The sequence below is a fragment of the Meleagris gallopavo genome, chromosome 16 (assembly GCF_000146605.3).
Source record: "Meleagris gallopavo isolate NT-WF06-2002-E0010 breed Aviagen turkey brand Nicholas breeding stock chromosome 16, Turkey_5.1, whole genome shotgun sequence".
In the NCBI taxonomy this organism is placed as follows: domain Eukaryota; kingdom Metazoa; phylum Chordata; class Aves; order Galliformes; family Phasianidae; genus Meleagris; species Meleagris gallopavo.
This window is the reverse complement of record NC_015026.2, coordinates 813,376-840,817: the sequence shown is the minus strand read 5'-3', so window position 1 is coordinate 840,817 and position 27,442 is coordinate 813,376. Positions and strand designations below refer to the sequence as shown.

At 43.8% G+C, this 27,442-nt stretch overlaps 2 protein-coding genes across 5 annotated transcripts in view; one reads left to right on the top strand and one right to left on the bottom strand.

The window, feature by feature from the left end:
• The window catches only part of CLUAP1 (clusterin associated protein 1), a 36,967-nt gene extending 15,103 nt beyond the window's left edge, over positions 1 to 21,864 (top strand). For 2 of the 4 annotated variants that reach the window (XM_019620683.2, XM_019620681.2), the window contains 4 exons: positions 1,466 to 1,549; positions 3,575 to 3,708; positions 4,800 to 4,941; positions 21,727 to 21,864. In XM_019620683.2, coding sequence (XP_019476228.1) covers positions 1,466 to 1,549; positions 3,575 to 3,708; positions 4,800 to 4,941; positions 21,727 to 21,849 — 483 coding nt within the window. In that variant the 3' untranslated portion in view covers positions 21,850 to 21,864. Of the gene's footprint in view, positions 1 to 1,465; positions 1,550 to 3,574; positions 3,709 to 4,799; positions 4,951 to 21,726 lie in introns of all 4 variants that reach the window. The other 2 variants (XM_019620682.2, XM_019620680.2) reach the window with 1 other exon arrangement.
• A 2,629-nt stretch (positions 21,865 to 24,493) lies between these two features.
• LOC104913473 (glucagon receptor-like) overlaps positions 24,494 to 27,442 on the bottom strand; it is a gene marked incomplete at its 5' end in the record, with an annotated part of 4,743 nt that continues 1,794 nt past the window's right edge. The window contains one exon of the mRNA XM_019620600.1: positions 24,494 to 24,522. Within this exon, the coding sequence (XP_019476145.1) occupies positions 24,494 to 24,522 (29 nt within the window). The remainder of the gene's footprint in view (positions 24,523 to 27,442) is intronic.

Genomic DNA, 27,442 nt, shown 5'->3' with positions numbered 1-27,442 from the left:
GCTGACAAGGTGGGCTGGCAGGAAAGCACGCCTGGTTTGCTCCTGTGGGGAGTCACGGAGCATCAGAGCAGGTTTGTTACCTGGAAGTCATTTTCTTCAATTTGCTGATGGCTTAGTGATGTAATTAGCCAGCTTTGGGGTTTTAAAGGAAGTACTTTTCATAACATCTGTCTAGTCTTTGTGGGGTGTTTTGTTTTTCTCCAGGCGCGCTGGTGTGAGCCGCCTTCTTTTCACTCCTCTTCAGTGTGTCCATTTGCAGGGTCCTTCCTCAGAAGAGATGCTACAGGTTAAAGCTTTCCCTGCAAGAGTTCTCATAGGGCTGCAGGACGTGTCCCAGTGACAGGCACACAGGGAAGCTGTTACAAACATCCACGAGAAGCTATATGTGTGGGAAGCTGCTGTGGTCTGCCTGCATCTTCCTCTCAGTTTGGTTGAGCCTGGTTCAGCAGTCAGGTCTGGAAGGAAGGATTTCTACCTTAGCACCACCCTTCATTTGCCTGGCAATGCAAGCAGGTGTGATGCAGGGCTGAGCCTCCTGCTGGAAACTGGTGTGGATTTCTCCAAGAGGACTGTGGTCTGTGCACAGAAATTCTTTGGGAGGTGGAGGGAAGACAGAAGACCCATCAATCTTATATGAACAATCCCAGCTTCTTAATCAGGCGTTCTCTAGAGAGGTGCTATTTCCATCTTGATCCACCTGTAACCAAATGGTTTGCCAACATCAGATGATTTTAAGGACTTCTAGCTGGGAAAACCTCCCACCTTTTCTCCTAAATCAGCAACCAATCAAATGTTTTCATTTCAGCCAGGTTGATGTAAGACGTGGTACAGATGAGGGCATGGTGAGTACTAAGCCCACCTGTCCCCAGAACTGCTGTGGGCATTTGTTTTGGAGTGGTTGGTCTTGTTTCCCTCCTTTGGGCTATAAACAAGAAGTGCTGCTTTGATGAGGAGGTTGAATCACTTGGGACCAGAAGTGAGAAACCCATACCTCTGCATCACCCCATTTTCATGTGGGTGTAGGAAGCACATAGAGGCTGACTGGCCTGGCTTGGTTCAATGGGTTCATTCTGCTTCTGTCTCTGCAAACGTATGGCATTGTGCTCAGCTGCCTACGTTAGCTGTGTTGTAAAGGTGAGGATATCTTGTTTTGTAGCATGTTTTGTTTAACACCTGGTAACCAGTGCAGTTTCCACAAAATGTGCATTCAGTCATAGTTGCAGTTGAAATGATAACTTAGCTTGTTTTGAAAAGTCACCTTAATTGCTCGACCCCAGCCTCACTTAACTGACCCTTTCACAACCTCCCATTCTCTTAGTTGTTTGAGCCTTGGAGCATAAATAATAAGTTCTGCACCATTTATTTAGCAGATGATTGAGTTATTGTTGTTTGGCCATCCTCTGCTGTGCAAATATCAATTTCTTGGTGCCGTGTTTAAATCTATGTATGTATTTTTGTTTCATAGGAAGCAAGAACAGAATCTATTGCCAGACCTTTGGAGATAAACGAAGCTGAGAAGATGATGAAAGTTGCCATTGGCTGTGTTCTGGTAAGCAAATTGATATTTATTTTACTGCAGAATTATCCTTCCTCTCTTCTGCTGGGCCAAGTAATGTTCCACCTGGATAGTTAACAGGTAACGTGGAACTTGTATTCATGGCTAATGTGGGTATTGGTCTTTAGGTGACATTAGATGTGTAAACACAAATTAATCAAGGCAAAGATTGGTGTGTGATGATGCTTTGTGTGATGGTAATGAGGAGTCACTGATAATCTTGGTGGTTTCTTGGTAAATAAGTCGTGTTCAAAGTGAACAAACCTGTTAAATGTAACTGATAGTTTCTTGGCAGAGTGGAAGAGGTGTCTGCACAGAGGATGGTGAGCTGGCACTCAGAAATCGCAGCCTACAGCAGCACAGATGTGCTGTGTTAGCAGCACCTAGGGGAATGTGCTAGGAACAGCCCTGCTGCTAGCTTGTTGCACTGTATGGCTGTGTTGGTTTCACCTGTTGATACCTTCCTCCAGTTGAAGTGACTGCTGACAAGCCCTTGGTGTTGCAATCATCACAGCTGCACTGAAGGACAGCTTCCCTTGTTTTCTCTTTTGGGAGAAAAGGAAAGCCCCTTCTGCATTTCAGTCATGTTCCCTGCCTCTGTTAAGGACTCAGCAGTAGCTTCAGAAGCTCTGGAGGAATGATTGACTTCATCAGCACAGGAGTTGAAGTTGTCGTTTAAACCATGTAAATATTAGGATCACAGCTACAAGGGATCTACTTGGAACTCAGAATGTGTTGGTACCCCTGGAGCTGTGAAGCTGGGCTCTGCAAGCAGGATAGCTGAACTGGGAAGGGGATGAGAAGAGCAGGCACTGTGCTGATTGGGGCTTGCCTGGGCGTCACTGTGCTTCTAGTTTCAGAGGTGCCTTGGTCTGACCTCGACTCTGGAGTGCTGTTCTTGCTCCAGTGCTTGGGCTCTGTATCTCTGGACGAGTAGCTGCCTTGATAGGCACTGTGCAAGTATAGTAGTCAATTAAATTCTAGTGAATACTGCAAGTTATTTAGCTGCAAACTGTATCCAATCCAGTTCTGTAATTACAAGGCACGGAGTTCCAGGTTTAAAAAGCCAGTGTATAATCAGTAGATGCTTCAGGCAATCTTTCCTTATATTTCTCTTCCTACTTGCAGTCCATATGAGCTCTAAGTGTTGTTAATGTGCATTGATATTCTAGGCAGTAGTGCTAATAAACTAACAGGAAAATATTAGAGCAATTGGCTTCTTGAGGATATCAATTTAGCACATACCTCAGCTGCTTTAGTTCTGGACCAGTCGCTGAAATGACCTGTTGTAGCTGAACAGCACGTAGCAATTACTGCTAGAGCTTCAGCAAAGCTGAAGTCCTCTCCCCCTTACTCATCACAGTTTCTAGAGCATGAGCACACTGAATGTAGTCATTTGTTTAAACAGGCTGAAATATTCCCACTTTCCCCTCCTTATTCCTGTAACGTGTTACAATGTTTGGGATGCTTCCTGGATTTTGAAAAGATAGGTACAGCAGGACTCGGGGAAGGGTGAAGGCAATGGGATAGACTGACTTCTTTTTTTTTAAAGTGACTTTTATCAGGAAGGAAAAAAAACATTGACAGAATCCTAAAAACTCACTAAAATGGTACCAAGAAATAAATGCATTTCTCTTCCGTGTTTATTCAGATGCTTACCTGTTGAGAGATGACTTTGTGTCTGTCAGATTTTGTGAGGATAGCATCGTTCCTTCTTTTGAGATGAAAAGGAAAAAGTTAAAGCCCAGGACATTTGTGTTTCTGGGTGTTGTTTTTTTTCTTTCTTTAAGAATGTTTGGAGAAAAGGGCAACTATTCTAATTAGTAAATGTTCAGATAGTTCATTATCCTGGCCACAAAAAAAAAAAAAAAAAATTGTCATTGCTTTGCTGGTTTGTCTTCTAGCTCATTGTTATAAAGTTATTTGAAAGCATGCATTGAGAAAGAATACAGATCAGTGTCTGAAAGATAATTCTACTTATTCTAGTGCAGACCTTGGTTCACCATCATTCTCTTTTAGGAAGAGGTCCAGAAGACTAAGGACATGTTGAGTAATGTGGCTTTGGATGAAGCCAATTTGGAAGCCAAGATTGAAAAAAGGAAATTGGAGCTGGAAAGAAGCCAGAAGAGGCTGCAGACCCTACAGAGCGTTCGGTAAAGGTTATAAACTGATTATCTATGCATAAATGAGCACTAGCATGAGTGATGGTACCGTGCATTCTCAGTGCTTAAAGCAGCAAGGAGTGAAGTCTGTAATGAGACTGAGATGATGGCATGTGGAAAAGATTTTTGACATTTGTGGTGCTTAATCTAGATTGTAATTATTTAATTTTTTTTTTATAGTTTCTTTGTATTTGAAATCTGATTATCAGGGCTGTTAAAAATCCCCAGGGTATTATTTGGTGGGCAACTTACTGGCTGCTTGAACTGCACACAATGGCCAGGTAGCATTTTGTTTTTATGTTGTCTTTGAGAATAAATTGTGCCAGGTGGTTCTGCTGAAAGTGACATATTCTCTGTTCCCAGAGGCTTCTAACATTTTCAGCCACCAAGGTAAGCTGGTATTTCTTGTTGGGATTTGTTCCTCTGGGCAATGACACAGCCTGCCATAAAATCAAAATGTTCAGATTCACTATTTGAGTTGATTTCACACCCCTTTGGTTAAATGTAAAAGATTGTTTCTCTGTTTCTGAGAGAAAAAAAAAAATTATAAATAAGAGAAAAATGAGTAATGAAAAGAATAACAGTGGATTCATACTCATGTTTTGATCTGTAAGACTTCAGTGGAAGTATGTTGGGTAGATGGGAAGCATCAAACAACAGAAGCATTCTGTGGGGCACAGCTGTAGGGACTGTGATAAAGGATATCATCAGTACCAGCACTAGTTATGCTTGTAATGACACAGCATACTTGTTGCAGATATGTCTTCAATAAAGAAGTGCTTCCCAGCCACACAACAAGCACACTTGTTGGAGTTATGGAACAGGAGGATGATGTGTTTGGAAAGAAGTGGTGGTGGATACACACTGACCTTTCATTTGCTATGTAAAATTTTCACAGGATAGGTTAATGTTTCTTCCTCTTACGCTTTTAGTCTTGAAGTGGTGTGTAACCTTAAAAAGAGAAGGTCCTTTTAGATTGGTTTTGTAGATATGGAAAAACAGCTGTGAAAATGAAAATGCTTTCAGAACTCTTCATGTACAGGTCTATATTTCTCTGAGTAGTTTGTTCCTGTTGTCTCCAGCCCTGCTTTTATGGATGAATATGAGAAGATTGAAGAGCAACTGCAGAAGCAATACACTAGCTACCTAGAAAAATTCCATAACCTGACGTACCTGGAGCAGCTCCTGGACGATCAGCATCGGACTGAGCAGGAGATGTTTGAGGTAAAACAGGTTAGAAATGCTCAGCAAGACTCTGTGCTCTCTAGTCCTTGGCCATATAGCAGAAAATGTTGTAATACCTGTTACTTGTTGTAGAACAGCTCTGAATGACTGGCAGTTCACTGACGTGCAGTAGTGACAGCTCTCAGACAAACATGATACACCTTTGCTTTTTCAGTTGGTGAAGTTAAACAGCATAATGATGCCTCTTTCCAAGTCTCACTTTTCCTTGATTCTTTCAAATGTCATTTTTTGATCATAGAATCATAGAATGGCCTGGGTTGCAAAGGAGCACAATGCTCATCCACTTCCACCCCCCTGCTATGTGCAGGTCTCCAACCAGCAGCCCAGGCTGCCCAGAGCCACATCCAGCCTGGCCTTGAATGCCTGCAGGGATGGGGCATCCACAGCCTCCTTGGGCAACCTGTTCCAGTGCCTCACCACCCTCTGGGGGAAAGGTTGATTGTGAAGAATATTTTCAGTATTCCTCATCTTCCATTTGCTGTGTTCACCGTATGTGCTAAGAGTTCTTAAACACTTCCTTTTATTGTCTGCCAATGACTGATGTGTAAGGGTTTGTTAGCAGCAAGACTTCGGTTTTCTCACAGTTGTTGTCTTCAATGAAAACATAGCAAAAGTAGCACTGAAAAGATGAGTTCAGTTGGAATTCTCTCTCACAGAGACTTCTTGTTCGTAGAACTTCTCTTTTTGTGTTGATCTGCTGAGTTGTATCAGCCCAGTGTGATTCTAGTGGAACATACATATCTCTCTCATCTTGCTTGATGCTTTCCTTTCCTTTGGGTGTTTATTGGACTGCAGCACTTCCAGCCAGCCTCTCATTCAGCTTCTGCTGAATGTTTTACTGATGTTGGGTTTTCTTCTAGCAGCCTTTACTCAGTATGTTTTCTGTTTTCATTGAAAAGAGAGATTTCAGTGAACGATCTCCCCTTGGGCCTTAGTATTGGTGGGTGTGCTGTGCTTTGAGTGAGCCAGTGCTTCCACTTCTTGGCTTTTCCTAGTGCAGATCATTACTTATGTTGTCAACACAACTCACTCTTGTTCCTGGCAGAAGTAAGGGGGAGCTGTGCACGTTCCTTGTGTCTGCCTGTGGCTGCACTTTTTGCTTTGGCCATGCCTCTGTGCGCCTATTGATTTGAAAACAAACAAACAACCAAGCAGCCAATAAACCTTAAATAATTGGCCCTCAATATTCATACTTGCATTGAGTTATAGTAAAATATTGTGACCTGTATGTAGGCTGGAAATAAGGTATGGTAACTTTATAGTCCCTCTTCTGCTTTGATCTGTCTCTGCACAGCACGAAGTATAGAGCACCTCACCCCAGGCTTCAGACCTTTTGGTAGGATGGGTAAAATGTAGTTATTTCCATTGCCTCTTGGACACAGGAAAAGCATACTGTAGTTTGTTCAGGAGGATCAAATATTTTTGCTGCATTTTTGCCTGAGGAGAAAGTAAACCTTCATTTTAAGATACTTGTTAATTGCTGACAACCAATTTCCCATTAATCTCCCCTTTTGTAAGCTATCTCTGTAGATGCTATTCTGCATTTCTAACCTGTAGTTAGCTTAATGTTTTCATATCTTGTTTTATAATGCTCTAGTTCTTCCCCCTATCTTTTGCCAAAAAAAAAAAGAGGCCTCTATTAAATCCTAATCTTGAAATGAAACCTAAAATCTGATTATTTTTTTCCCTTCTGTTCAAATGTCGTTGAGACTTAATACCAAAAGTAGAAATGTTTTGAATATGAGTACCTGGAACTGCTTATAAATTCATGCACAGAAGTTAGTAATGACTTGGCTTACAGCTCTTGGGAGAGTTTTTATTAAAAGATAATAAGATGAGGGAAAAGCCTTTGTCATTCAGGAGCGTTCCTGTGATTAGAATCTGAAGAGCACTTTTCTTTTACCTTTGCTCATTTCTTCTGGGAGACACCTAGAGAATCCACCCGTATACTTTGGCTTTTCATCCATGAGGATGAGCAGTCAGCAATACTTCAACGTTGTCTAGAATTAATGTGTAAAGGGCTGTGTCAAAAAGATGTGGATTTTGTGCCTACTTCTGTCACTTGTTATGTGTGGTATGTATTAGCAAGCATCAGAACTGGCAACGTCTTTAATTCATGTGTGCTTGATGTTAAAATACCATTTTGTCTTCTGCATTTGGAATGTTCTTGCCCTGACTGGAGGCCTGCACTGGATTGTTTCTTACTATGATCTCAAGTGATAAAGTTACCTGTGGTTCAAGCATCTTTAAAATGCATCGTGTTGGCTGCAACCAGCATGGAGTTCGCCTCTCAAGTCTAGGTCTATAGCTTAATCCTAATTCTGGAAGGACCCTGAGGTTATCTCAATTCACTGCTCCTATATTAGTCTGTTAAATCTTTTCCCTAGGGAGTGTTTGGGAATACCAAAAAAAAGAAAAGAAAAGAAAAAAAGAAAAGAAAAAAAGAAAGAGGAAAGTAGCATGGAGAGCAAGAACAGAAGGCTGGAGTATCTAAAATATATAGAATATTTAAAGGATGTGGCTCCAAATGTCTCCTCGTGGGCAGCAATCCAGTGATTAGTCTCTTGCCAACCTGGAAGCACCATGGCATCTCTCTCAGTCTTGGTCTGCTTTTCAGGTAGTGTTTCCTCACTTTTGGCTACGAGGTCATGAAGCAGAACAGTGGGTGCCTTATTACAAGCTTGAACATAAGCAGTTTGCCCCACACGGATGCTGCATGCTGTCTTTGAGATTATCATCTCTGTATCGTTTTCAGAATCAACAGAGGAAAAATAACAAGGATAATTGCATTTAATCTGTTTCAATATGCAGCCTCTTGAGCTGTTAAACACACTGGAAGTTGTGTTGATTATTTTTTTTTCAGTTGTATTTGTCTTTTGTTCCACCAAACAAATCTTAATTATCTTCTGTAGTGGAAGTGAGAGTCAACTCTTTTATCACTGCCATGCATTTTGTTAAATAGCTTGCTAGGAAAAAGCAAGGGCAATGTAATTAGATTAATCCAGCACTCTAGGTGCTGTTCAGTACTGAGAACTGATTTCTGGACCCCTTTCTTTGACTCATTGGATGTTTTTGAGAGGAGCTTCTGTTCTGATTGAGAGGCCATTGCTGAATAATGAGACTAATCTTTAGTGCCCTTAGCCTCAAAGCTGTTTTGGTACCCTGCTGACGATGCACAGCTAATGACATAGGCCAGAGTGCATTTCCTAATTAGAAAAGTGATTTAAAGATTGTACCCAAGCACACAATTTTAATTAAGTGACATTGAGCAGCTGAAACAGCGTGGCCTTTCCAAACCACGGTGCTGGCTCTCTGTGGGTTTCTTTGGTTTGTTCTTTCAAGTGATGAATGTATGGCTGCATGGAGAGCTGTACTCTGCAATCCATGCTGTTGTGGTGTTGAGCTTCATATAACCAAAGAATGGTTTGGGTTGGAAGGAACCCTTAAAATCATCTCGTTCCAGCCCCCTGCTGTTGGCTGGGACACCTCCCTCTGGACCAGGTTGCTCACAGCCACATCCAGCCTGGACATTCCCATCCCTTTTCCAACCCAGTGTCTGCAGTAACACGGAGCACTGCCTGGAGGACAGCTGGCAGACATCTCCTGCCAAGCACTGCACTGAGAAACATCCCTCAGCATTAGGAGAATCTTGAAGGCTTGCTATTGAATCTCAGCCAAATGAATTGGCAGAACTGAACAGTTAATTGATGATGAAATTACCACCTGCAGAGAACCTGCCTGTTCGATGTGGGAACACTTTGAAACATATGAGAGATCTGGAATTATGTCTGCCCTCCACTCGTGCTCGTGGGCACGTCGGAAGTCCTGACATGACTCCTCCTTTGGGTGAATTTCTCATATGTATTGACAAACTGTCATGCACTATTTATTATTGGATCCAAGGAATTTAAATAAGGGCATTTTGTCTTTGTGGTTTCCTTCCCCTCTTTTTTCATTTTCAATCACCTCCTTTATTCTGTTCTCTTGTGCTGCTCACGCTATTAATCCATCTTCTTGCAGAAGCATGGATTTATGTGCCACGTCTTCTTGAAGATTTGTTCTTATTTTTCTACTATGTAAAAAGAGTCGGTGCTGTTCGGTAGCTTTTACCCCATTCTTATGATGAAATTGGTTCTGATGTTAGACATTAAAGTTATTGGAACTTTGACTGCTATAAAATTCCAAGTTTATGGGGTTTTCAGATTTGTGGGCTGAGTTTTTCTACAGACTGTAATGGATGCTCGTCCTTTAAAGGACAACACAGGCTAATCCAGTTAAAAAGACTTTTTTGGAACTAGTTTGTGTAATGCCAAAATAACTTGGCAATATCCTGTAGCATTTGCTGGCTTTTTTTTTCTAGGTGGAATTTATTCTTTCTTGTTCTTCTCAGAGGACACTGCTGAAGCGCTTTCTTCTCCTTCAGCTGCTCCCTCATAGGATATTTTAAGACTGCTTCTATGATGGCACTGAAATCTCAACTGAGAAATACAATGGAATGGTGGACAAAGATGTTCTAAGCCACTCAGTCCTTCTCTCTGGTTTGTGATTGCTTAAGCCCATTTTCTTTTCATCATGCTGCTGAGTAAGCAGTAAGCAGTCCATCGTGATGAAAGTTTGAGCAAGGGAAAAGAAAACCACACAAATACAGCGTGTTGTGAGTTTCTCTGCAACCCACCCTGCCCAAATAAAACCCCTTCTGCACTGACTTAATGTTTTCCTATCAGAGCTCCGTGCCTGAAGGAGCTGTTTTGTTCTGAATATGCACACAAAGGGATATCCAAGTTCTGCTGCACTCTGAGATAAGCTTTGGTTCTGCTGCTTTTTATATCTTTTGCATTGTACCATCCCATTCGAAATACTAACGTTCCCATTGCAATGACTGCTTTCTGAAATAGCCAGGCAGGAGTTTAATATGAAAAGTGGTTTGTTACAGTCTTCAATCTTCTAATGTACACTTGAATTATGACTGTTTGGTAGCATTTTTATAGGTACCAGGAGAGCAGTCCTGGTCCAGAGTTGCTAAATGACATTGAATATCAGAGGTAAAAGTAAGCACAAGCATCTTAATTGTTGTTGCTTCTGTTCTGGCATTTAGTCCAGCGTACAAGTCTGGCAGCACTGGGGGGCTGAGATGTGCAAATCCCAACGGGGAGGAAAATGAGGAAAAGGGAGAGGAGGAGGAAGGGAATGCACAGGGAGAGAGTGAGGGCAGTTGAGCATAGGAGGAAGGAGCACAGGAAATTGCTGGCCTGAGAAATTATGGTCTCACAAAAGGAGAAGATTGTGGAGACAGAGAAAAGGTGGGACTGCGTGTGAAGAGCATCATAGATGAGATGGAGCTGCACAAGGAGCTGCTGCCCCGTGCATTCTTTCCACTGAAGCAAAGGTCTGCAGCTCCCTACCAATATCATGGCAACTAGAGTTAGATCTCAGGGGTCCCTCTGAATGCCCTGCAGTGGTCGTGTGCATGCCTGCTCCTGGTGCCTCATTGATACTGCCTCACATTAAAAACCCTAGCACAAACTTTGTGGGAAATGAGATTAACTGAAATGAACATTTCTCAGCCCTCAAAGATCTTGTATTTGTTAGGATTCCCTTGATATCTGATGTGCCAGATGTGTAAACATAGCTTGCCCTTGTCTCCCTAGTGGTCTTCATACTTGACAGATTCCAGAACTTATTATTTTCACAGATCTAGAGATCAAACAGGAATTGATTAAAACCCTAAAAATGCCACATAAACCGCAGTGTATTCTAATCCTGATACCCCCTAGGTTGGCCTGGGGAGAATAAAACTGATATTCGTGAAGTCTTACCTTCTTTCTGGTAGCTCAGGAGATACAAGTGCAGAATTGCAACTCTGTGTTGACAACACTGTTTTCACTGACTTAACTAAATTTAAAAAGGAACCCGAGGTGAGATTTACTTCCATGGGCTAAAGATATGTGGGAAAGCAGAGAGATTTTTGAATAGGCCAATACCCACCTGGGGATAAAGGAGGAAAAGCTAGAAGTGCTATGGCAGGGGCTTAGTGACAGGAGGGTGATGCAGGAATGCATTCTCACATCAAATTCAGCCACGGATCTGAGAAGTGGGATTCATTAAGAGAGTGGAGGGGATTGGTTGGACTCAGGATGACTTCCCAGGGCAGCTGCTAAATCTTCTTGCACTTGTTATTGCTGTGATTTTTTTTGGAAGGAGCTACTTGTTACAGGTTCATCACTTGGAAGGTTTTCTGACCAGCAGCAACACTTAGATTGTGCCTTCAGCTGCTCCTGAGCAGTAAGAGTGAAGAGGGTCCCGTGTGTCTGGGCTGGGATACAAACACCTTGCAGAGGCTGCTCCAGTCCTGTCCTGCTGCTGCTACTACAAAACCAAGCTGGTCCTGTTGTGTAAGAACTGCTCTGCAGGTGGAGGAAGACTGGGAGGACAGGGCTCACGGAATGTACAGTGTAGTAATTAATAGGCAGCTTCCTCATGGTGCCAGAGCTCATTTCTGTGAGGCATGAGATGTAACAGCTTTCAGTGAGAGCAAAGCTTGGAAATCGGTCAGAGCTGTTAGAGATCAGACACTATGTAGCTGCTTGACTTTCAGCTCTTAGCTTGTCTTGCTGAATTTCTTCTGCAGTAACCTCCCTCCTGGAGAAACATTATAGGATAACGGGGTCTATTTTGTGCATTTCTGCATTTTAGTTTTTAAGTATTCTCTTTACCCAGTCTTATTTGGTAAGAAGATAGGATAAGAGGATTGTTTATGTGATGGTCTTTCTGCCTCCTCTGTCTTCCTGCATTATGCTTTTGAATATTCAAAAGTATTTCAGACATGTGAATTGTGTAACAGAAATCTAGCTTGAATTCTGCTCGAAATAGGAGCATCACAGCTCACTTGAAGCAACACTGATCGAGTGGATCAAGTTGTTTTTTTTTTCCTTTAGAGATCAACACACACACACACACACACAAAATCATTACCAGAAACCTCTTAATATGTGGTTACAAACCAAGGAGTTGGTTGAAAGAGGTGAAATAACACTTGTTTTGAGACTGACATTTTGCCACTGATTCGCAGCAAATGACACAAATAGGTAATGTTAAAATGATGCATGTGAAATGCAGGAGGTTTATACTCTGCTGCTGCATGAGGTACTTAGCAGCAGAGAAAAGCACCAAGGAAAAGTAGCATTTTGACTCATACAAGCTTGCATAATCTCAAAGTGAAAAACAGAACGGTTGGGTTTTATGTGATGTTAAATAGTAAGGTAATTCTCAGATTTCCAGGTGTGTAGAAGCAATCTCTAGTTTAATTCTGTGAAATGCATGAAAATGAAACACTGCACAATTATGAATGGTGGACTTGTAGGACAGAGCCCTTGTGCCTAATGCCCACCTCATGCCTGAGCTGGCATTAGGAGTTATGGCAACTTCCAGAGTCCTTCCTTTACTTCCTTCCCTGAATACTCCAGAACTCCTGGGCTTCACTGGAGTTGATTCTGAGATTGAGATAGATGCCAGTGGGCTAAATTGTGAGCCATGCCACTGCAGAAGCATTGCAGAAAGGTTGAGCATCAGGATTGAGGACAGGTAAGAAATCCTGGGGCCAACAGCATGTCTTTCTGTCTGGGAACTATGCCATCCCTTTCAGGGGAGATCTGTTTGCATCAGTAGTGTTGTCTACTTGATTCTTCTCTAAACCATCACAAAGGGAAATTTTAAAGAAGTTTTTTTCCTTCATGTCTTTTCCTACGATGTCTTCTAACATCGTAGCTAGAGCCTTGTCCTGGCGAGCAGGAGCTGGGATCTCCTGTGTTGTCCCCTGCTCTCTAGGTTCAATGCTTGGTCTCCAACAACAGCATTGTTAAGACTGAGGCTTGCTGGCACTCCCTCTTAATATAGGGCTTTCTGGGTAGAAAATAAGAAATAAACCATGTCAGCCACCTGTAGAAGAGATTATTTGCTCTAAGAAACATAGATGGCATCGGAACTAATTGATCTCTGGACAAAAGGCAGCAATGCTGTGATCAGTTCCTGGAACCATGAGGTTCACCAAGAACTTCTGCTCTTTAATGAAAGAAATGCTATCCTTGACAAGAGTAAATAATCATGGTACCCCTTGGAACACAGAGGGCTTGTGCTACCTGTGGCACGGAGCAGGTAATCCTGACATTAGATTCTAGCAGTCAGTGCTTGTTTTATGGTGGTGAACGAGACACAGCCGTGACTACTAACTTCCAATCAATACCAATTGGGATTTTAATTTCTTCACATGGTGCAAACTGACCTCAGGTTTACATTGCAGAGTTGTACATTAATTTGAATAAATCACACGTCCAACCAATACTGCTAGTAAGTTAGTACAATAAAACATAATACCTGGAGGGAATGCTCAATGAGCTGTTATTGAGTCATTGTAATTCACGTCTTCCACAAAAGGGAATTGGAAAAATAGAGAGGAATTGCAATAATAGTAAGCTCGTGTTATATCTAATGATGACTACATCTGAATCTCAGGATAAAGTCCATCCTATGTGACACAATTTCAGACAGTAATGAATTCCTGAGTGTTAGTGCTGACTTGAAGCTTGTATGAAAGCAGTTCAGCTGGAAAATTCTGGGCAGAAAATGCTAGTCTGGGTCTTTTTTAAAATTTTTTCTTCTTTCTCAGTTCTGCTTGCTTCTATCACCCAGGGCTGGGGATGATTTAGAGCCCTGTGATCTCACCTAGCTTTGTGTTCCCTTCCTGCCCTTCTGTCTGTTTGTCGTCTAGTTGAGCTATGCTCTGTCATAGGTGGTCGTAGAAATCCTCAGCAGTGCTCTCAGTGCTGTATTGCCTATAACGTTCTGCTCACTCAGCTCTGACTGGTGGTTCCTGGATGGTTCAGGAGGATTTCTTACGTCCTCTTGGGGCATTTAATTGCAGGCCTTCAATTCAGCCTCATTGAACTTGGATCTTAACACGAAAGGAGAAACTACACCTAGTGTAAATGTGCCCGTGGGCAGCACACTTACACTGCTTCAACCAACCTAAAAAGGCTTTTATGCTTGTACTTATTCTGGTGTGTCTTGATGTTGCAACATTCCTCACTTCCAAATGGCCCAGTTGATGTGAGCAATGGGCTGGCTCTGGCTGGTGGCACAGCAGAGTGCTCTGGGAGCAGTGCTGGAAAACCAGTTCAGGAGAAGTATTTGGTACAAATGTCATCTGTTTGTTTTTTTTTGTGAAGGCTTCTCTGCGTTTATGATGCCTTTTTCCTTTTATTGTTAACCAGATAGAAGTAGGTAAGAGAATAGTTCCATGAATCTGGGAAGAAATGACCCATACTGGATAAAATGCACACGTAGATGCAGGGGAAAACTGGCTGGCTCAAGAAGTAATGAAAGAGTGTGTGTGTGTGCTTGCAGGAGGGGCCCCTCGTAGCTGGAGCTTCAGGAAGAGGGGGGTGGGAAGGTTGTGGAAGAAAGGAGGATTTGAAACATCAGGCTCATCAGAGACAGCACTGAGTTCAGAACTGGCAGGGCTGTAATGAAGGAGTAAGGCTGCAGGGGGCTGAGCTGCCATCCTTCTCAGGAGCCTTCATGTAGCTTGTGTCAAATTCTTTGAACTGCCATCCATCATAATACATAGCCAAAAAACAAGTAGAGTACAGCATCAGGGCAGACTATTTGAGATAGACGTTTTTTTTTAGGAAAAAAACCAGAAGAGGTAAATAACTTTTAAACCTGCTTTCTCGATCACCAATTCACAGATTAATTCTAGTTGGAGAGGACCTCATGAGGTCTCCAGCCCAAGGTCAGCTATGGCATTGGAGCACATTACACAAGATTTAATCTGATCAGGTCCTGAGAGCCTCCAAGGACCACGCAGCCTCTCGGGGGAAGCTGAGCATTTAAGTGAAAAGCATAATGTGTAGTGTTGGAGAAGGTGTAGAAACCTGTGCAGAAAGCTTTTGTACTGGATGAAGAAATACGCCACTGGGAGAATTACCATTTTCTTCTATAAGAACAAGAGGGGAGAGCTCTAGGAGGTAGCAAGGAGGATTCATGTAAAGCAGAAATAGGTCACTCCAGTCTATAGGGCAAGTCATTAAACTCAACTGATAGTGCAAGAGTACACATTTAGCAAGCTAGAATTTGTCTCCCTGAGCTGATTTGCTCTTTATGTTCAGTCCTGCCTTCCGAGTTCCCGAGGGGAAAGCATCAATTTCTAGGTGAGACCTTCACACACAGTCTCTTTATTCAGGAGAGCTAGCACCGACCTGCTGCACGTCTCAGGGCACTGCCTCACTGCTTCCCAGTATGAAGTGTGCTGTACCATTCCAGCTCCAATCCATCTGTTCTGTGTGACGTGCTTGTTGTGGTGCTTATGAGTAGGAAGTCAGAACTGCTAAGCAGTTATTGGACTTTTAGGAAGATGTATATTCCCTTATAGTAAGTTTAATCACATCAGGAAATATTTCAGCCTTTTCCCCTCGCTTTTATGATAGCACAAAGAAAGTTGAGTTTATCTTCATGTATTTCCTTCTAAAGATAAGCCTTCTGAGCAAACCTTAGTGGTTTTTTGTGACCATCCTTGACGCAGATGCACTTTGCAGTGACCTATCAGATTTAGTTGCTCATTTTGATAAATACAATGTTTGTGTCAGAATTTCTAGGGGAGGATGCAGACTTGTCCATGTGCTGTGAAGAGATGAACGCAGATGCTGGTTTGGTCTTTGTCATAATGCTGAGCCTCTCAGCACTGTGTCAGTGCTTCACTCAGCTAAGAGCTGTTCTGTCAGCTTGAATGACCAATGCTCTTCTTCCACGTTTACTGAAGTACTTCTGCAGTGTCTGTTACAGTACTCCCAGTGACCACTTCTACCACAGATTGCAGCTAATAGGATTGAAGGCAGGAAATGGGCAACATAAGACCAAACTGTTGTAAAATTCAAGAAAATTCAATTCTAGGTAGATACATCATGGGTATTTGTAACGGCTAGATGCGACTGAAGAAGTGTTTCAAGGTAAGGACATACTCTGAAAAAGAACAATCAAATTCATTGTGTGAAATAGTGACACCACAGCAGAAACGAATCTCTCTCCCTTCCTCTCCTTCCACCATCACGTGGTGGGGACAGTGCTGTGTTAACATTGGTGAATTTCTGGTGAGTGTCAGTTATGTGTATTAAATACTCCCAAGTATGCCTTAATGTGTTTCAATAGAAATGATTGCTGTAAAATGACTCTTAATGGTGAGAGGCGATGGCTGTTCAGAGCATCAAATTGAGGGAGATGGCAATAATGAGACTAGGGAGGAGACAGATGGTCCTGTAATGGAGGCTGATGGTTTCCAGTTGATGCAGTGTCTGTCCATCCTCTGGAAGGATGATTTCTCTAAAAATAAATAAAAAGAAACGGCCGGTGGTGCTGATTTGCAAATACACCTCAGGCCAAAATGGTAAAGATGAATAAATGTTGAATATTTATTAGCGTGAACCTTGATAAGAAATTCCAGAGAATCTGCTAGGAGAAGTTTTTTCTTTTCTAATAGAGCAGCAGCTCACTTCTTTGAGACCACATTCCCCAAAGTGCTGTCCTTGATTTAATACCAGGACACAGTGGGGTTGTGGCTTTTGTATTCAGTCCAGCTAAGGGCTGGAGCACAAACCACACATGACTCTTATTGCACTTATTGCAGGGCAGCTCAGTGCATCCAAAAATCGCTCCTTTGCAGGGAGTGCAGCTGCTGCTCCCCATCTCCCCTCCCAGCTTCCTGGGGTGCCTGTTTCCATCTGCTGCAGCACTGCAAGCCTGCAGGCTTTCCCTCCATAGGTCTGTAATCCTGGGTTCAAAGCTGCACACCAGAAGTTCACCTTCTAATTCCTCCTGTTTCATTCCCTCTGACATGTGCATGTGTACAGGACCAGAGCTGGGCTCTTGTGTGCACTGCCTTTGCCACGAACAGAGCAGAGCCCCCTCCCACTCTTCCCAGTGCCCCCAAATCTTCAGGCTGTCAGCATCATTCCTGACAATGCTCCTTTGCACGTCCTTGTCGCTCAGCAAGCCTGTAGGCAAGCATTCTGCTGCCTCACTTTTTCAGGTGCGTTTTTTTCTGTCTCCCAGGGACTTCATTCCTCAGCAAAATAGTAATTATCAAATCACAGAATGGTTGGGTTCAAAGGGACCTCAAAGATCATCGAGTTCCAAACTCTGCCATGGGCTGGCTGCCCCACACCAGCTCAGGCTGCCCAGGCTCCCATCAGTGGGACATCTCCAGGGATGGGACACCCACAGCTCTGGGCAGCCTGTTCCAAAGAAAGGGGAAAAACTTCAAAGCGTTGCAGTCAAATGAAATCACAAAGCCAGACATTCCTATGGGGTGAGGTGATTCAAAGTAGGGGAGGAAGCACTGTCTGCAAGTCTTCAGGAGCAGCACAGGTGCCATGGTACTGTGTTCCCCACTCACTGCTGCACCTAGCAGCCTTCCTCTCGTTAGGAGTACTGTCACATTCTCTCTTCAGGCAGCAATTTTTCCAAGTCCTTGTATCTCACCCCTACTGAATGAGTGGCAACACTCCATTATGAAAAACAAATCCCATTGTGTGCATGCAGCAAGAGCTAATCTCAGCTGCTTTGTTCTATAACAAAGCAAGAAACGGCTGCTGAGATTAATAGGCAAGGTGAAGATGAGGTGTTCAATCCATCCTCAAATTGGTTCTCTTCGAGTGCACTACAGAGCAGGAGGATTACCAGTATGCTCTAGCAAATCACTGGGGAAAAAAAAAAAGAAAACCAGAAGGAAATATTACTAAGATGCTGAGAGAGATTTCTGGGGTTTGGAGGATGGCTGAGAACAGAAGAGATAACCCAGGCAAAACTGAGATGTTAGCATCTGAGCAAAAAGCAGATCAGCCATCGCCAGTCGTTGTCCTGACATTTCTTCACACTTATCCCTGCGGTATTTTCTTCATTTCTTCTCTTTGTCTTCGTTCAGTGGTAACCATACTGTCTCTCAGCTGGCTCCATGAAACGTGTCCTTTGTTTTCAAAGTCCTGCTGGCATTTTCTCCACAACTTCCCCAGTACAATTTTGATGTTAACTAAGAAGAAAATACTGAGACGCCCTCAATAATCAAATAGTGCATCAATTTTGGTTTTCTTCTCCCCAGCCTTCACTGCTTTTTCAGTCTGAAGGGGTAAGAGTTGTCTGCAATCGAATGATTTCAGCAACTTGATTTTATTGTTTAGAACAACGCTCAGCAGCATTAGTGCTGTCAGAAAGGACTGCCTGTCAGGAAGTCGTGGCTTATTCAAGCCGTGGGTCACTTCCCTAAGTCAGACAGTGAGAGGGTGGCAGAGCTGCTGTGATGTGTGGGTCAGCTGCTGGAGGGCGTTCTCTAATGTGGTGGCATATGGGTCTGGATGTCTGAAAGCAAACAACAGCAAAACAAATCAAAACCTCTCCTCCCCGTGCCCAGATCCAGCACTCAGCTATGTGGACTTCACCAGTGGTCATAATTACATGGTGTTTAACAGTCCCTCTCTTCAAGAAATTGAAATTCATATTAAATAAGAAGTCAATCAAAGAGAAATTCTTTCTCAGGCTCTGCTTTGTGCAAGTTTCTATAAAAGGATTCTCAAAGCCGTTTGCTCCGCTGCAGGAATTTGCAGCTGAAGTTCCACTTATCTGCAGGACAGTGGGTTAGGTTATAGAAAAGCACTGCCAAACAGACATGTTGTGTCTCATTGTTGTTTTCCAAATCATTTCATAACCAGATGTGAGATGAAAAGTTGTCTGCTTTGCTGGTTAAAATACATTAGGATAAGGAGCATCTGCATTGTGCTCATTCAAGCCCCATTCTATCAAGAACACACATCTGTCTTGGAAAATGCATCCATTGTGCTGGAGGTGGATAACGTTCTTGCTCAGTTGGACAGTCTTGAGCATGAAAAAAGCACAGATCACTGTAAATGCAGGCAGAGCTCATTTGCTTGGGAAGCCTCCTGTGTCAACAGAAGGATTCTCTATTGCTTCTTGCTGCTGGCTGGGTCTGTCTGTCCCACAGGGCTGCTGAGGATGCCTGGCAGTGTATTTATGGTGGAGTTGAGCAGAACCTTGTATGCTAAAGGCATGGACAAGTCATTAGCAGTGCAAAATGGTTCTGACTTGATCTGGAGGTCATTACTTCCCCTTTTGGCCAGGCAGCACTGAGCAGGCTGCCTGGGATGCTGAGCAGGCTCTGTCCTGGGAGTCTGTTAGCACCCACAGAACTGGGGCACACACACTGCTGCAATCCCATTGCTGCTCCTGCTGGGTGCAAGGATTGGGGTGGGTGCTTCCTCACATCCCCTGGAGCCTGGGTTGTTGTGTCAGCATCCTGCACGGCCACGCACTGTGCTGGGCTGCCTGCACTGAGCCTGCAAAATGACTGACAGGATTGCTCTGTAAAGGGTAGATCTACATCTGGAAAGGGCTGCATATCAAAGAGAAGAGCTGCGTCTCAACAGAGATCCACCTGCCTTTAGGACAGGACTTTCAGTCCCAGGTGTCCTGGAAGGCCCAGGGCCACGTTCTGATGGGGCAGACTGGCTCTGATTCTGCATTCATTGGCACCACGCTAATTGTGTTTACTTGGCACCATGATTCCGTAGCATATGCCTCTAAATTTGGGCACATTTAGCTTGTGGGGTAGGTTATGTGCAGCACTTGCCTGCAGCATTTCAGCCGCATTTGTTTACCAGAGAGACTGAGCAGAGCCTCAACGCTGGCTGCTGCTCACCTGCTTCTGCACACCCAGCTGCTGCCAGGGTGCCCCAGAAACCCCACGCTGTCACTGTGCCAACCCCTGCTGTGCCACTGGGTGGGCAGGGTGCTGCTCTGCTGGGATCCCTCGTGTGACGTTGCTTCGTGTGCTGGAAGAGCAGCTCTGGAAAGGATGATGGCATACAGCCTCAGCAGCTCCCTGTGGTGTTTATCTGACCGTGCATCAAGCTATGCAGGGATCTAAGCCTGAAGAAAATCAACATGTTTTCTGCCAGTGAGCTCTGAGCTGCTCGCTGCGAGGTCAGCTGTGTTACTGGTACCTGCAGGAGTGGGGAGAGGCCTCAGCTGCATGCTAAGAGATTTCCTGATGCTCCACTTCTCTTGCATTTTAAGCACACAAATCAGCACTGGAGCTGAAAGAAGCACTACCCCCCTCCTTGCCCACCACGGCAGCACACTGCTGTGCATTGTGCCAGTCAGGGCTTCGAGCAGCAACTCCTGTTGAGCATACGCTCCTATCATTTCCCTACCCATCTACAGATCTATTTTAAAGACGTTTTCTAATTTTATGCGTTTGTCCTCATGGCATCTGGGATGTGCCCTGACTTTTGTTACCCCTCTTTGGTTTTCTTTGCCATGTGTGCTGTGCAGGCTGCAGCACACAGAGTCAGACTGAGGCTGCTCAGCACTGCTCCTTTGCCTGCACCCTTCGTCCCAAAGGCACTGTGCCATGGGGGCTGTGCTGGAAATGTTTGCTGGCTCGGGGTGCAAGACTTGTTTAATCCATTTCTGTGCTTTCATTGATTATCTTTAAATCTTAAGGGTGACTGGGAGAAACTAAATAGGGAAGAAGAGGTGAAGAAAGAAACTAGCAGCTGGTGGCTCAGCTGGAAAACGTTAAGGCATGGTGTTGCAGAGAGAGCTCGTAGGAAGGGCCCATGCTGTGGATCCTGGCTGCCCACATCTCGTTCTTACCTTTAGTCCACCTTGTGACGCTCATCCCAGAAGATGAAACTCACTGCAAGCTGTTACTGCCTACAGAGGCAGGCATGCTTTCTTACCAATCCATGATGCTAGATTGAAGGTGTCTGGTTTACATTCTGTGATTCTACCCACCACTGCCCTGCTCCCATCAGCCTACTCCTGCCTTTCTGATCCATCACAGTTTTTATCAGCTGCAGGACTGAGGATTTTTAAGTCCTTGTAGGCCTTTTTGTAACACTTTCTTTTACTATTGTCATTCATGTGAAGGCTTGTGAATGGCAATTTGCTTCTCCTCCTTAGCACAGCAACCCCATTTGCCCTTTTCCATTTGCTCTTAGCAGCCTTTATGTCACAACTTTAGCATACTGTCATTACAACAGTGTTCCTCAGCATATTTTTTACCTAACAACCTGCTACATTTAAAAATCAGCAAACCACCTTATGTAGTCTTGCTGCCACGGCTCTCCTATGCACCCAAACTCTGTACAGTAGCACAGTGCCCCCTATGAGTGTAAGACACTGTCGGGCTGTACTTCTTCAGCTCATTCGTTGGGCTGTTTCTTCCCATTTTGTTTTCATACGTGGGAACGGGTGAATTGATTCCATTATGGTTTATGCATGAGAAAGCTGCAGTCATTTCACAAACCACTTCTGGTGCCTATTGGCATATTGGCTGAAAAAATCTACCGAAGGTCACTTTGCAAAGAGAGTCCCCTTTGTTCTGTAATGGTTGTGATGTTCTTTGGGATGAAGATGAGTGAACTCATTTTCAGTGTGATAAGAGAAGTTTCACCTGGTTGGAACGTGTGGATGATTTTCAGTGCACTGTTTGTTGGTATGTGCTGACCTCGTGGGCAAAGTAAGTAGGAGTTCCCAAACTTCACCTAAGGTCTTTTGTCCATAAAATATTTTCGATGATGAAATTTTCTTGTTTCATTTTGCCTGTGAGAACCCTTAAGTGCTGCTGTAGAGCCATCCAATTAGCTACTTGACTGGACGATGGGGCAGCTTTTCTAATTCAGTTTTTCTCACCTGTTACAGGAAGCAGCAAACATGCTGCGTCTGATGCAGAACAGGCTGAAGGAGGAGGAACAACGCCTGCTTAAGAGTGGAAGTAAGTGGGATTTCTTCCCTAGGCAGAAAAATTATGTGCTGAGTACTTGATGTATAAATATGCCCAAACAAGCCTGAAGCATGGGGACATGGCGTAGATGACAGAGTCAGCGGGTGTATTAGAAAAAGTGGAGTGATAGTAACTATAAAAGGACATCCATGAAATAGGGAACCTGACTTTTTTGTAGTGCTGTAGATGCTGCACCTTGCAAGTGCTGCCTGCCGTGCTGAGAGGTGGGAGCAGTCCCTCTCTACACATGCTATGCAATTGCAGAGGGCAGGCAGAGGCTCCATTTTATTACTTACTATCCTCTGAGCCCCTGCAGGCTGTGGATGAAGGCCAGCACGGTAGAACTAATGAAGAAGCATTGGTTTGCTAACAGCCTTGGTTAGAGGATTCTGCCCATTGAGATGCTCGTGTTGGCAGGCAGTCTCATTGCTCTGTGGGACTGCCTGGCTGCCCTGTGGTTAACACGTGCTGGTGTGCCCTGCAAAACCAGAGTGTAAGTTCCTCTGCCACCTTAGATGTGGAGCTGGCTGCGTTTGGAGTAATTCTTTGTGATGTATCTATCAGAACATAATGTTCACAGGTGAAAAAACTGCTTGAAATTCTCTTTGCCTTTACAAATCGTCCAAGTGTGAGCCACATCTGCCTGCTCGCGTTTCTTTGGTTTTAGTGTACCTGCAAATTGTGAATGCAATTAAAATCTGAGGTTTTCCTTTTTGTCTAATCTTACTTTTAATTAATTAGAATTCTAGCTGAAGAACAGAAGGGAATAATAACCTCCTGAGATTTTGCAGAGAGCTAACAAACCAGATTTTGCTTCTTCTGAGTCAAGCATCAGCAGAACTTCACCATTAATTACCCCTGTGAATTGAAAATTGCAGCATGTGCATTTTTATGTAGTAGTGAAAAAAATAAGAGGAGGGTTGATTCTCAGAATCAGAGAGAGAGCTTATGCTAAAACAGGGTAAGGACATCAGAATTATGCTTTGTAATTTGTTTGTGGACAGATGTTTTCTGAGCGTGCTTGTGGAAGAGGAAATTTGTTCATCTCTGGCCATCTTTCATCTCATCTCCTTATGTCAGTGCAGTAAAAAGAGAGGTTTTGTTTGAAACAGAGGGTTCATAATATAAACTGCAAGAATGTGGAGTTGTTTCAAGGATCTACCTGAATGAAAAAAGCCAGGTCCTGCTATGGGATGGTTTCCAAGTTCAAGAGGGAAGAACATTTATCATCAATAATTAGCAGTGTGAACATTGTGAACTTTTCCCAATCTTTTTCCTTGTCAATGGATTTTCACTTGGAAAACTCTTTGGTCATTTTTTATCTCTGAAATAATACAAACCTTATCTTTCAGCAAGTTATCTGACTGTACCTAAGAACATATTTATAACTTTTAATGATCTAAACCAATATTGCCTTAATACGTACTTAAGTACTGTATGGACAAAACCAATGTTTATTCCAATGATAGGAGCAACAGGATCCTGGTTTTCAATGCAGACTCATTTATTTGTTGTCCCATCACCTTGGTAAGTCGTCATCTTCCCAAGCTGCAGCCTGCTTTTACCTGTGGAGCTGCAGGGGTGTAAGTGGGGCCTTGCATTTGGCTGTTTTCCCAGTCGTGAACCTGGAATGCAGCTTCATTGCTGGGTGTTGTAAGGTTAATTTATTGAATGCTGTAAAACTGGCTGAGATCACCATTAGCTAACATAAAAGCATCAGGTACCAAATCGTGCCTTCCTCTGAGGCCAACCCCACTCTCCTCACTGTTCAAGTAATGTCCTGTATAGGATTTAAAACCAAGAGATTTGCTTGGAGAAAACCATGCAAAGGTAAGTACCCTAAATGGCACAGTGCCATCTCAGTGAAGTGAACCCTGAGCTCCTCGTCGCAAGAAAAACAAAGTATTTTACAGGAGAGGAAGGAGAGAAACAGCAGCAGAATGAGTGCAGCATCTCTGGTGCCTCAGAGGCTGCTGAGGACATTTGCACTGAAATAGAGAGCACTGCATGGGCTGGAGTTGCTACAGTCGAGGCTCCCAGGAGTCAGTGATTTTATCAGTGAGTGCTGTGAGCAGCAGGTGCAGTGTGGGGAGTGGTGTAAAGCACAACAGAGGTACTTCTACCTTAGTGCATCTATGCGGTGAGACTTTTTGGGCACGTGCCTTCTTCTCCTGCACAGAGGGAAAGGGAAGGTTCTCCACGTCTCATTACACTTTGCCCTTGAGAGCTGCAAAGCACTTAATGAGGCCCTTCGAACAGCGTAGGCTGGAGTCTGGTGATAAATTTATTACCATTAACTGATAAAAGTCAGTGTTCATTCTGTCCCTGTAAGCACCCTTACCTTTGCATACCTCTGTAATCAATACAGTCCTCTTACTGTCTGAATCCTTTGACCTTATCTGCTGCTAATTTGGCAAGAAGGGCTGCAAATTAACAGCCTTCCTCTGCGGAACAAGTTGCAGGATTTCTGGGCAGCCCTCAGCTTACATTCAGCCTCAGCTAACACCAGAGAAACCTGCATGGTATTTATTTTAAGGAAGAACTGTGCAAGGTAGGCTGAGTTGTGTCAGAGATATAGAAGGGCTATGGACGTGTTGGGGTACTGAATAAGATTGCAGCAGTGGTTACAGGACAATCTCTTTTTTTCTGCTTTTTTAGCACGCATGGTAAATTGTCTTTCATTTGTCACAGGGCATCTTTGTAAAACCACTGAACTAAAAAAATAGAGAAAAGCACTAAGTTACATGGAAAAAAGCTTATGTAGAGATGCTGAACTCCAGATACAGATGCAGCTTTGAGCAGCATTTGCTGATGGAAATCTGTGCAATAAAGCAGATGCAGCAATACAGCAATGTGCTTTGCCAATGCCTGAGCCTTGGGGCCTGCTGTCACCATGGCTGGAGGGCAGGGACTCTGGGAATAGATGAGACAGTGCAAAAACTGTTGGTAGAGCTACTGTCAGGTGTAGAGATGTGAAGTGTTGCTGTGCTAATGGTGTGATGTGAGGGGAGAGGGACCAGGAAGGTTGCAGGCTGCAGCACATAGTCAGTATACTTCCTTCATGTTCACCCAAGGCTGAAAAAACCCCAATGTTTGCTGAGCAAAAAGTAACAAGTGAACCTTGTTCTAGGCTGAAATACATTTCATACTAATCATAGAATCATAGAATGGCCTGGGTTGCAAAGGAGCACAATGCTCATCCACTTCCAACTCCCTGCTGTGTGCAGGTCGCCAACCAGCAGCCCAAGCTGTCCAGAGCCACATCCAGCCTGGCCTTGAATGCCTGCAGGGATGGGGCATCCACAGCCTCCTTGGGCAACCTGTTCCAGTGTGTTTTCTTCCCTGTTCTACTTGCCAAGCAAACTCTTTTTTGACAAACAAGCAACATGTGCCTGGATCCTGTCATCTTACTCAGTGGAACGGAGCAAATAGATGCTAGGCTTTGGGTAGCAGACCACATGGCACTGTTGCAGTGTGGTGATGCACTGAATTCCCTTGTAGTCTTTCCACTCCAGAAGTGATGCCTTGAAATCTGATGGCTGCTGAACGTGGAGTGCTTGTCACCCTGCAGCAGAGCAGTGAGTTGCTGGGTGCTAAAACCATACATCTCCTAAGAGAAGACTGCAATTGGTCCATAGCTATCTTGCCTCTTGCTCATAAAATAATTGCAAATTCACGTTCTAATTTAATGGTGTTCTGGTGGGTTCTTGGCCTTTGAGACTGTTAGAAACTGTTACAGTGACTGAATGTGACCCCTCTGTAAAACTGGTCAAAAATGATCTTAGCTCCTTGTTCCTGTGCAAGGCCCCAAATCCCAGATTGAATGGGAATTGTTTTCAATGATTTTATGTTGAATGGGGGATTGTGTTCAGTGATTTCAGGTGACAGAGACCTATTGCTCCCTTTGGCACTGGTATAGCTATCTGTGCTGTTTAAAATGTGAGATTGGGCTCAGTAGCAATAAGCCATTTTAAAATAATAGGTAAGAAAGGGCACTGGGAGCTAACTGTGCATCCCACTGCTGGCTATTTGTTGGGATTTGTGCTCAATTTCATGCCTTAAGGTCTGAACGTGCACCCTTACTGCTGAAGTTGGCAGGAGGACCTCAATCAGTACCTGCTGTCAGCAAGGTGACTTCTCAGAGATGAGCATTTTGTGCTCAGGACAAAAGAAGTTCCCTACTGAAATGTGCATATCAAAGCATTGCTTTCTGTAGCAGAAATGCTAAGTCAGGACTTAAGGCAGGATTGAGCACCTGTGGGAAGGCAGGGCCAGCCCAGGGGAGCTCAGGTGCATGCAATGCACTGAGTGACTGGAAGGGCTGGAGCCAGGATCCACCCCTTCTCAGACCTCATTTAAGGGCTGGCAGTGGAGGTGAGGGTATTTTGTTGGAGATCCTTGCCTACCTGAGGCCTCTCAAAGGTAACCAGATTATTTTCTTTGTTTCTGTGCTCACAGATGCTGCATTTCAGCTTATCCTCATTTGTTGCAGCCACGAACTTTGCTACCTCACTGTCACTGCTGTGCTTTCCATCATGTCATAGCATTACATTTTCTACTTGAACTGCAGAGATGTGTGTGTGTTCAGGCTGGCAGTCACAACTGACTTCTCTGGGTACAGTGAGATGTGAATGTGGCTTTGGTGAACTGAAGTGTTCAGGTGGGAACTGCACATCACTCCTCTTTTGATCACAGTAAAGCCTCAATCCATTTCTTTTTTTTTTTCCTTTTTATTTCCCCTGATCTAAAACTTCATATTATTTATTAAATGTATTTCCTTGGAGATCAAATGACTCTGCATATTACCCCACATTTAAAACTCTCATGATCAGTCCGTGTATCTGCCGTGGGTTGTTCTGAACACGCTAGGTGTGCTTTGAAACAGAGGGCATCTTCTGAGATCTGTGCCTCTCAGCCGTGACAGGATGTGCTTTCTGTTCGACTGAAGCAAATAGCCTGGTGCAGAGGGAGGTGTCCCTGCCTACACCAGGGGTTGGAGCTAAATGATCGCAAAGGTCCCTTCCAACCCAAACCATTCTGTGGTTCTATGAAATTTAGTTGACCAAAAGCCACCTTTATGATGTGAAAATACTGAAATCTAAGGCAAGAGTTTAAGATCGCAGTGTGTTCTCTCTTAGGTAGTCAGGTATTTTACCAATGTTCTCTGTGCAGTAGAGAAGTCCCTGCAGTGGGGAACTGGGCCAAATGCAGTTTGTGGGGCGTTTGTTTGGATTATCTTTTCTTAGCAAAACACAGGAGCTTGTTAAAGCACCAAGCTTAAGCTCTAGTAAGCTGCCAGCATTGGCCTGAATTCGGGCACGTGGATTGCTGAGTTACACCTTATTGCTGAAAGTCAAATAATCTTCACATACAGCCATGCAAATCTCATAATCCAGCTACCTTAGAATGTGTTCTGTACCTCGTGTACTAGTATGTGGGACTGCAAGTCGTGTGCTTTATTATCCTCTGTCTTTATACTGCTGCTGAAAAATCTGTGTTTTCTCCATGAGGAACATTCCTTGTCTTCCTTTTTATTGCACAGGGGATGTCACCCCTCCTGAAGCAACAGGTTGTTTTTTCCTGTAAGTGAAATAAGTGAAATGTCACTTTTTTCTTTCTTTCTTTTTTCCTTTT